The sequence below is a fragment of the Lithobates pipiens genome, unplaced genomic scaffold, assembly GCF_037356315.1.
Source record: "Lithobates pipiens isolate NorthernLeopardFrog02 unplaced genomic scaffold, aLitPip1_a1.2 Scaffold_30, whole genome shotgun sequence".
Classification (NCBI taxonomy): Eukaryota; Metazoa; Chordata; class Amphibia; order Anura; family Ranidae; genus Lithobates; species Lithobates pipiens.
In genome coordinates this window covers 30688375-30700052 of record NW_027507791.1, presented here as the reverse complement: position 1 = coordinate 30700052, position 11678 = coordinate 30688375, and the positions used below count along the sequence as shown (strand labels likewise).

General features: G+C 46.5%; 1 protein-coding gene across 1 annotated transcript in view; it reads right to left on the bottom strand.

Annotated features, from left to right (window-relative positions):
- Nucleotides 1–641: 641 nt before the first annotated feature.
- Nucleotides 642–11678, bottom strand: part of C2CD4D (C2 calcium dependent domain containing 4D) — a 13213-nt gene continuing 2176 nt past the window's right edge. Inside the window, exon 2 of the mRNA XM_077463921.1 lies at nucleotides 642–2835. Coding sequence (XP_077320047.1) covers nucleotides 1694–2809 — 1116 coding nt within the window. The 5' untranslated portion in view covers nucleotides 2810–2835 and the 3' untranslated portion in view covers nucleotides 642–1693. The remainder of the gene's footprint in view (nucleotides 2836–11678) is intronic.

Here is an 11678-nt window from a genome sequence, read left to right as displayed (position 1 = left end):
TGTTGGCAGCCTGTGTAAAACGACTCAGGACTTGGAAGGGGTGGGAGTCCCTCTTCCGAGCCGTTAGCGCGAGAAATCTGATCTCTCCTGCTATGGAGCTCCGTTTCACCCATCAACTTGGACCATCAAAGAAGGAAAAGGAGTCATTTCCTTAGTCTCCCCTCCCCCCGGTGATCAGACTGTACATTGTAACTTTGTAGAAGGGGAGGAGTCATTTCCTCAGTCCCCTCCCCCCAGTGATCAGACTGTACATTGTAACTTTGTAGAAGGAGGAGGAGTCATTTCCTCAGTCCCCCCTCCCCCGGTGATGAGACTGTACATTGTAACTTTGTAGAAGGAGGAGGAGTCATTTCCTCAGTCTCCCCTCCCCCGGTGATCAGACTGTACATTGTAACTTTGTAGAAGGAGGAGGAGTCATTTCCTCAGTCCCCCCTCCCCCGGTGATGAGACTGTACATTGTAACTTTGTAGAAGGAGGAGGAGTCATTTCCTCAGTCTCCCCTCCCCCGGTGATCAGACTGTACATTGTAACTTTGTAGAAGGAGGAGGAGTCATTTCCTCAGTCCCCTCCCCCCAGTGACCAGAGGAAATAGAGTCCCATTACTGAGCATGTCCCCTTTAATAAAAATATGACACACTATATAGTATATTTGACTTTTATATGAAATCTATTATTACGTTACATTATTTATATCAATTATACAGACAGATGATGATGTAGGAAGTGAGTTTCAAGCATAATACATTGTATATAAAGGAGACACAGGCAGTACATTGGACACTAAATATATATATATACACATTATTGTATGTATACTCCCCTCCCCCCCCCATATAAACATTTTATCCCACTGTAGCTGAGATACAGCAGATCATTACCCCAATGGACAGAATAGTGCCCCATCATTGGTGTCAGTGGGAGGAATAGTGCCTCATCATTGGTGTCAGTGGGAGGAATAGTGCCTCATCATTGGTGTCAGTGGGAGGAATAGGGCCCCATCATTGGTGTCAGTGGGTAGAATAGTGCCCCATCGTTGGTGTCAGTGGGAGGAATAGTGCCCCATCATTGGTGTCAGTGGGAGGAATAGTGCCCCATCGTTGGTGTCAGTGGGAGGAATAGTGCCCCATCATTGGTGTCAGTGGGAGGAATAGTGCCCCATCATTGGTGTCAGTGGGAGGAATAGTGCCCATCATTGGTATCAGTTGGAGGAATAGTGCCCCATCATTGGTATCAGTGGGAGGAATAGTGCCCCATCGTTGGTGTCAGTGGGAGGAATAGTGCCCCATCATTGGTGTCAGTGGGAGGAATAGTGCCCATCATTGGTATCAGTGGAGGAATAGTGCCCCATCATTGGTATCAGTGGAGGAATAGTGCCCCATTATTGGTGTCAGTGGATGGAATAGTGCCCCAAGGGCCAAATAAATGCAAGACAAGGGCCACATCTGCCCCCCCACCCCCCTCCGGCCACAGTTTGGACACCACTGCTCTTCGCCAATAATTGTTGAATCAGCAGGCTAAACAGTCATTTCTTGAAGGTTCTCTCCTGACCCAAAAACAGTTGGTTGAGCAGTTCCTCCTCCTTGACCAGAGGGGACGTAGCCTTGGGCCCCTTTAGGCTGTAGATGGGCCTCCCTAAAGGAGAATCACCTACTCATAGAATAAAATGTATAAGTCCAGGCCTTCTCCCATATCACTAGGGCAGAATAGTAGAGAGTTGGATTTGGTTGCTCCCTAGTAAGACGTCCCTCTTCACACCTGTCCCTCTGTTGACCACCTTGACCTTCAGCCTTAGGTGGTCCAGTTTCCCTTTCTCGATACCTTCGAAGTAAAAATCCTCGTTAAAAATGGGGTTCCTGCTCCGGCGGATGACGGTGCTCCTTTGCTTCTGAAGCTTCCCCGGCATGAGGCACATCACCACGCAGCAGCTGATGGCCTTGGGGTCCTGGTACGAGAGATACAGGTCCTCGGCATTGACCAGCTTCACCCGGAGACGCCCCAAGTCCTTCACGTACTCAACGGACAAGCGGATGAGACCGCCTTTGTTTAGAGGGACCTCAGTCTCTTTGGTCAAGCGGTCCTGACAACAGATAAATTCAAAGTGGAAGATGGGCGGTGGGACCAGGTGGACCATGGAGGCTCGAGGGTTCTCATGGTCCTCCTTGGTGGGCAGGTTGGGACTGGTGTCCGTGGAGCTGGTTTCCTCGGTGGACAGGGAGCTGGCCCGCGTCAGGGTCTTCAAAGTCAAAGTGCGAGAAAAGGCCGGTGGCTTACCGGAGGTTTGACCGACTAGATGCCTGTCGTAAGATCGGTTCAAAAGCGGAGAGTTGTACGGGGAGGACTCCGTAGAAGACGTGGTGTCACTGTCCACGGCCCCGAGATGAAGCTCATGGGAGCTCCAGCTCAAAAAACAGCCTGGATCTGACGGAGAATGCGGCTTCAGCTCGCAAGGTCCATGCGTGGGACACATCTGGTGGAAGAGAGACTCTCTCCGTCGGGTATGGGGGCTCTCGGACAGATATGGACCCCCCATAATGGAGGCCGCCATGGTGGAGCTGTGCCCCTGCTTTGGACTACCGGTCTCGTGCTCTACATCTTCCACCTGAATGACGTGGCGGCTGGCTGACCTCAGCAAGGCCCTTGACGTGGACTTGGACCCGGCCTCTGAAGCCTTCTTCTGGAACCACTTTCCGACGTTTCCACTTCTGTCCTGTAATGGGGACAGCTTCGGGGGGATGAAGAACGAAGGGATTTGGTCCGGGGTGAGAATATTTGGACACGACGGCAGCAGTTTCTTTTTGGAGCAGAACATGGTGATCTCGGGGTCTAGCAGAAGATCTGAGAAGGAGGGAAAAAAAAAAATTAGTGTTGTGCGCCCTCTAGTGGCCACATATGAATCCATTAAATATTATTAGGAAAATATGACAAAACAAGCATGGAGTTTTCGATTAAACGCGTCAGAAACACATGAGGGGTTGTGCAGTTCCCCAACATGCACCGAAATGCGTTGACATATGATTTAGGAGATGCGCAGCGTGGTCATTAATTCTTAATGGCACCCCCACGCATCTGCGAATGTGTGCACTTTATCTCTAATATCTCTAAAAGCTCCCATCATCTCCCCTCCCCCCTTGTTTAATGATCAGAGAATCCATTCAACCTCTTCCATTCATGGGGGTAATCACCTTGCCCATTCAACCTGGCGGGGGCGATTAATTGCGATCGCTTTTGTGCCATCGCACAGCTTTCTGATTTCCATTAACAATTTTCCTTTTTTTCGCTCCTCGAGTCCAAATCAGGACATCATACGGAGCGGGGGATGGGGGTTCTCGAACATTTGTCGAGCACAAATAACAAAATTTCGGGAAATTACGGGGAGAGATCATTTGGTGGCACAAAAAGAGTTTACGTGTGAAGGATGTATAAAGGAAATCAACAGTAAAAAGTTCTCAGTGAGGGAATCAAGTGATAGGTAAGGTGCTGATTGCTGAGGGCGCTAATCTCCGACGTTCACCGAATATGGATCAGCACATGGTCTACATGTATTAACCATTCATAATGGTAAAGGTTCATACCCAAGATGTTTCTCAGATAGACTTCATCAGGGGATCGGGAAAATAGCATGATCATGATCAGCACATGGTCTACATGGATTAACCATTCATAATGGTAAAGGATCATACCCTAGATGTTTCTCAGATAGACTTCATCAGGGGATCGGGAAATTAGCATGATCATGATCAGCACATGGTCTACATGGATTAACCATTCATAATGGTAAAGGTTCATACCCAACATGTTTCTCAGATAGACTTCATCAGGGGATCTGGAAATTAGCATGATCATGATCAGCACATGGTCTACATGCATTAACCATTCATAATGGTAAAGGTTCATACCCAAGATGTTTCTCAGATAGACTTCATCAGGGGATCGGGAAATTCACATGTTAATGATCATCACATGGTCTACATGGATTAACCATTCATAATGGTAAAGGATCATACCCAAGATGTTTCTCAGATAGACTTCATCAGGGGATCTGGAAATTAGCATGATCATGATCAGCATATGGTCTACATGGATTAACCATTCATAATGGTAAAGGATCATACCCAAGATGTTTCTCAGATAGACTTCATCAGGGGATCGGGAAATTAGCATGATCATGATCAGCACATGGTCTACATGGATTAACCATTCATAATGGTAAAGGTTCATACCCAAAATGTTTCTCAGATAGACTTCATAAGGGGATCGGGAAATTAGCATGATCATGATCAGCACATGGTCTACATGGATTAACCATTCATAATGGTAAAGGATCATACCCTAGATCAGGGATATGCAATTAGCGGACCTCCAGCTGTTGCAAAACTACAAGTCCCATCATGCCTCTGCCTCTGGGAGTGGCTGTCAGTCTTGCTATGCCTCATGGAACTTGTAGTTCTGCAACAGCTGGAGGTCCGCTAATTGCATATCCCTGCCCTAGATGTTTCTCAGATAGACTTCATCAGGGGATCGGGAAATTAGCATGATCATGATCAGCACATGGTCTACATGGATTAACCATTCATAATGGTAAAGGTTCATACCCAAAATGTTTCTCAGATAGACTTCATCAGGGGATCGGGAAATTAGCATGATCATGATCAGCACATGGTCTACATGGATTAACCATTCATAATGGTAAAGGATCATACCCTAGATTGGGGATATGCAATTAGCGGACCTCCAGCTGTTGCAAAACTACAAGTCCCATCATGCCTCTGCCTCTGGGAGTGGCTGTCAGAGTCTTGCTATGCCTCATGGAACTTGTAGTTCTGCAACAGCTGGAGGTCCGCTAATTGCATATCCCTGCCCTAGATGTTTCTCAGATAGACTTCATCAGGGGATCGGGAAATTAGCATGATCATGATCAGCACATGGTCTACATGGATTAACCATTCATAATGGTAAAGGTTCATACCCAAGATGTTTCTCAGATAGACTTCATCAGGGGATCGGGAAATTAGCATGATCGTGACCATTACATGGTCAACATTGGAGCCACCATACATAATGATGAAGGTTCATACCCAGCATGTCTCTCAGATGGACTTTGCTTCATCAGGAAATGAGTATGATCATGGACATCACATGGACTACACGAGCCATGACATTGGATGAACCATATATAATGGTGAAGGTTCATTTTCAACATGTTTCTCAGGTAGACGTTGCGTCATCAGGAGATGAGGATGATGCTTTATTAAGGCATGGGAAAAGGAGCATGATCATGAACATCACATGGTCTATACGAGCCATGACATTGGATCAACCGTTCATAATGGTGAAGGTTCATTTCCAACACATTTCAAGGATAAACTCTGCTTTATCAGGGGATGGGGAAATGAGCATGATCATGAACATCAAATGGTCTACACTGGATCGACCACTCATAATGGTGAAGGTTCATTCCGAATGTGTTTCTCAGATAAACGTTGCTTTATCAGGGGATGGGGGAAAGGAGCAGGATCATGAACATCACATGGTCTAAACAAGCCATGACATTGGATCAACCATTCATAGTGGTGAAGGTTCATTCCCAACCTGTTTCTCAGATAACCTTTGCTTCATCTGGGATTGGGAAACGAGCATAATCATGAGCATCACATGGTCTACATTGGATCAACCATTCATAACGGTGAAGGTTAATTTCCAAAGGGTTTCTCAGATAAACTTTGCTTCATCAGGGATCAGGAAGGGAGCATGATCATAAATATCACATGGTCTACACGAGCCATGACATTAGATCAACTGTTCATAATGGTGAAGTTTCATTCCCAACATGTTTCTCAAATAAACTTTGCTTCATCAGGGTTCAGGAAAGGTGCATTATCATGAATATCACATGGCCTACACAAGCCATGACATTGGATGAACCATTCATAATGGTGAAGGTTAATTTCCAATACGTTTCTCAGGTAGACTTTGCGTCATCGGGAGATGGGGACTTTGCTTTATCAGGAGATGGGGAAAAGAGCATGGGCATGAAAATCACATAGTCTACATTGGATGAACCATTTATAATGGTAAAGATTAATTTCCAACACGTTTCTCAGATAAACTTTGCTTCATCAGGGATCAGGAAAGGTGTATTATCATGAACATCACATGGCCTACATGAGCCATGACATTGGATGAACTGTTCATAATAGTCAAAGTTCATTTCCAACACGTTTCTCGGGTAGACTTTGTGTATTCAGGGGATGGGGAAAGGAGCATGATCGTGAACATCACATGATCTACATGAGCCATGACATTGGATCAACTGTTCATAATAGTGAATGTTCATTTTCAACTTGTTTCTCTGATAAACTTTGCTTCATCAGGAGTTCGGGAAACGAGCATGATCATGAACATCACATGGTCTACATGAGCCATGACATTGGACGAACTATTCATAATGGTGTAGGTTAATTTTCAACACGTTTCTCAGGTAGACTTTGCATCTTTAGGGGATGGGGAAAGGGTCATGATCATGAACTTCACATGGAATACACGAGCCATGATATTAGATCAACCGTTCATAATGGTGAAGGTTTATTCCCAACATGTTTCTCAGGTGGACTTTGCATCATCAGGAGATGGGGACAGAGCTTTATCAAGGGACAGGGAAAGGAACATGATCATGAACATCACATGGTCTACACGAGCCGTGATATTGGATTAACCATACATAATGGTGAAGGTTCATTCCCAGCATGTTTCTCAGATAAATTTTGCTTCATCAGGATGTGGGGAAGGGTGCATTGTCATGAACATCACATGGTCTACACGAGCCGTGACATTGGATGAACCATTCATTATGGCGAAGGTTCATTCCTACGCGTTTCTCAGGTAGACTTTGTGTCTTCAGGAGATGGGGAAAGGAACATGATCATGAACATCCCATGATCTACACCAGCCATGACATTAGATCAACCATTCATAATGATGAAGGTTCGTTCCCAACACTTTTCTCAGATAAACTTTGCTTCATCAGGATGTGGGGAAGGGTGCATTGTCATGAACATCACACGGTCTACACAAGCCTTGGCATTGGATGAACCATTCATAATGGTAAAGGTGAATTCGCAACTCGTTTCTCAGATAAACTTTGCTCCATCAGGATGTGCGGAAAGGTGCATTATCATCAACATCACATGGTCTGCATGGGCTGTGACATTGGATGACCTATTCATAATGGTGAAGGTTAATTTCCAACACGTTTAGGTAGGCGTTGCGTCATCAGGAGATGGGGATGTTGCTTTAGTAAGGCATGGGGAAAGAAGCATGATCATGAACATCACATGGTCTACACGAGCCATGACATTGGATCAACCATTCGTAATGGTGAAGGTTCATTTCCAACGCATTTCTCAGATAAACTTTGCTTCGTCAGGGATCAGGAAAGGTGCATTATCGTAAACATCACATGGTCTACATGAGGCATTGACATTGGATGAACCGTTCATAATGGTGAAGGTTAATTTCCAACATGTTTCTCAGGTAGACTTTGCATCATCAAGAGATGGGGACCTTGCTTTATCAGGGGACAGGGAAAGTAGCATGATCATGACCATCACATGGTCTACACAAGCCATGATATTGGATCAACTCTTAATAATGGTGAAGGTTGATTCCCTACACGTTTCTCAGGTAAACTTTGCTTCATCAGTGGATGAGGAAAGGAGCGTGATCATGGACATCACATGGTCTACATTGGATCAACCATTCATAATGGGGAAGGTTGATTCCCAACATGTTTCTCAGGTAGACTTTGCTTCATCAGGGGATGAGGAAAGGAGCGTGATCATGGACATCACATGGTCTACATTGGATAAAGCATTCATAATGGTGAAGGTTCATTCCCTACACGTTTCTCAGGTAAACTTTGCTTCATCAGTGGATGAGGAAAGGAGCGTGATCATGGACATCACATTGTCTACATTGGATCAACCATTCATAATGGGGAAGGTTCATTCCCAACATGTTTCTCAGGTAGACTTTGCTTCATAAGGGGATGAGGAAAGGAGCGTGATCATGGACATCACATGGTCTACATTGGATAAACCATTCATAATGGTGAAGGTTCATTCCCTACACGTTTCTCAGGTAAACACTGCTTCATCAGGGGATGAGGAAAGGAGCGTGATCATGGACATCACATGGTCTACATTGGATAAAGCATTCATAATGGTGAAGGTTCATTCCCTACACGTTTCTCAGGTAAACACTGCTTCATCAGGGGATGAGGAAAGGAGTGTGATCATGGACATCACATGGTCTACATTGGATCAACCATTCATAATGGGGAAGGTTGATTCCCAGCATGTTTCTCAGGTAGACTTTGCTTCATCAGGGGATGAGGAAAGGAGCGTGATCATGGACATCACATGGTCTACATTGGATAAAGCATTCATAATGGTGAAGGTTCATTCCCTACACGTTTCTCAGGTAAACACTGCTTCATCAGGGGATGAGGAAAGGAGTGTGATCATGGACATCACATGGTCTACATTGGATCAACCATTCTTAATGGTGAAGATTCATTCCCTACACGTTTCTCGGGTAAACTTTGCTTCATCAGTGGATGAGGAAAGGAGAGTGATTGTGGACATCAGATGGTCTACATTGGATCAACCATTCATAATGGTGAAGGCTGATTCCCAACATGTTTCTCAGGTAGACTTTTCTTCATCAGGGGATGAGGAAAGGAGCGTGATCATGGACATCACATGGTCTACATTGGATAAAGCATTCATAATGGTGAAGGTTCATTCCCAACACATTTCTCAGGTAAACTTTGCTTCATCGGGGGATGAGAAAAGGAGCATGATCATGAATGCACACCCAAGAGACCAATCTACAAACACAAGAGGTTAACCTATCCAGCTCTCCTACCTGTACATCTGTTATGCACTGGAGACATTTTTCCATTTCCACTGTGGCAATAAGGTATGAGAGTAGAATTCCAACCTAAACCTAACTAGTCCTAAAAATGCTCCCCCCACCCCACCCCCAACACCTTTCCCGATTAAGGCTTTGCTCACACATTTTCAGCGCATTCCTGTGTGTCACGTATAGGGCAGCCCATTCATTCTAAGAAAAGTTTTTCCTGAGGCTTGGTTCACACTGTTGCTGTGTGGCAGAGCTGTGTAAATCTCAGGACTGGATAGACAAAAAATTCAACTTTTTTGGGAAGGTAGAATAGCCCCATCTGGGGTGGGGGGGGGTGGGGGGGGGGTATTCAGCTCTGCGCTTGGAGTTCAGCTTTAAGAAGTCAAAGTAAGAGTATATTGGAGCCCTGAATTGAGGAAAGAATTGGTTTCGGGCCGGCGTGGAATCTGGTGACGCGTTCAGACCCAAAACGCTCTCTGTGCCAGGAAAGGCTGGCATCGGAGTATGTGGCGGCGGGGCTTAATAGGTGTCTAATGAAAAGAAGACTAAACGAGTGACACACCTGGAATTTTCTAATATACGAGTCATCACTCCGACCTTTATCCCAACGAAATATCGCCAGAGATCTGGAGGACCGAATTTTTGGTAGAAGTGGAACTCCAGCCATAAATTTCTTTTTGTTTTTCAGGGTGGAGTTGCGAATGATTAGATCTTGTGTCATTGAGTACCCACGGGGGAGATTTCCCCCACTTCCTGTCCCGGTGACCACACAGGAAGTGAAGGGGGAACAAAAAAACAAAAACTGATACTTACAGAGCTCAATAGCTAAAGCTTAAATTGACATGGGCAAAGGCATGCAGTGACTCCACCCCCTATCTTTGTATGTTTCCTTACAGGGTTTCAATCAGAGTCAGAGGAAGAGACACAAACTACTGGGGGAATCTCCCCATTGTGGGAGGGGCAGAGACACAAACTACTGGGGGAATCTCCCCATTGTGGGAGGGGCAGAGAAACAAACTACTGGGGGGAAATCTCATTGTGGGAGGGGCAGAGACACAAACTACTGCGGGAAATCTCATTGTGGGAGGGGCAGAGACACAAACTACTGGGGGAAATCTTCCCATTGTGGGAGGGGCAGAGACACAAACTAATGGGGGAAATCTCCCCATTGTGGGAGGGGCAGAGACACAAACTACTGCAGGGAAACCTCCCCATTGTGGGAGGGGCAGGGACACAAACTACTGGGGGAAATCTCCTCATTGTGGGAGGGGCAGAGACACAAACTACTGCAGGGAAACCTCCCCATTGTGGGAGGGGCAGAGACAAAAACTACTGGGGGAAATCTCCCCATTGTGGGAGGGGCCGAGACAAAAACTACTGGGGGAAATCTCCCCATTGTGGGAGGGGCAGAGACACAAACTACTGCAGGGAAACCTCCCCATTGTGGGAGGGGCAGTGACACAAACTACTGGGGGAAATCTCCCTGTTGTGGGAGGGGCAGAGACACAAACTGCTGGGGGAAATCTCCTCATTGTGGGAGGGGCAGAGACACAAACTACTGCAGGAAATCTCCCCATTGTGGGAGGGGCAGAGGCACAAACTACTGGGGGAAATCTCCCCATTGTGGGAGGGGCAGAGACACAAACTACTGCAGGGAAATCTCCCCATTGTGGGAGGGGCAGAGACACAAACTACTGCAGGAAATCTCCCCATTGTGGGAGGGGCAGAGACACAAACTACTGGGGGAAATCTCCCCATTGTGGGAGGGGCAGAGACACAAACTACTGCAGGAAATCTCCCCATTGTGGGAGGGGCAGAGACACAAACTACTGGGGGAAATCTCCTCATCGTGGGAGGGGCAGAGACACAAACTACTGGGGGAAATCTCCTCATCGTGGGAGGGGCAGAGACACAAACTACTGGGGGAAATCTCCCCAATGTGGGAGGGGCAGAGACACAAACTACTGGGGGAAATCTCCCCAATGTGGGAGGGGCAGAGACACAAACTACTGCAGGAAATCTCCCCATTGTGGGAGGGGCAGAGACACAAACTACTGGGGGAAATCTCCCCATTGTGGGAGGGGCAGAGACACAAACTACTGCAGGAAATCTCCCCATTGTGGGAGGGGCAGAGACACAAACTACTGGGGGAAATCTCCTCATCGTGGGAGGGGCAGAGACACAAACTACTGGGGGAAATCTCCCCAATGTGGGAGGGGCAGAGACACAAACTACTGGGGGAAATCTCCCCAATGTGGGAGGGGCAGAGACACAAACTACTGGGGGAAATCTCCCCAATGTGGGAGGGGCAGAGACACAAACTACTGCAGGAAATCTCCCCATTGTGGGAGGGGCAGAGACACAAACTACTGGGGGAAATCTCCCCATTGTGGGAGGGGCAGAGACACAAACTACTGCAGGAAATCTCCCCATTGTGGGAGGGGCAGAGACACAAACTACTGGGGGAAATCTCCTCATCGTGGGAGGGGCAGAGACACAAACTACTGGGGGAAATCTCCCCAATGTGGGAGGGGCAGAGACACAAACTACTGGGGGAAATCTCCCCAATGTGGGAGGGGCAGAGACACTAATGAAAATTGAAGCCTATATCTATCCTCTAAAGTCTCCTTGACATTTAAATAAATGTCTCAATTATAATTTGAGGGCGACACGCTAATAAGCAGAATATCATACAGCGAGTAGAGATATAATGAACGACTTCCTGTATGAAGTGATCTTTACGGCGGTGATAATGA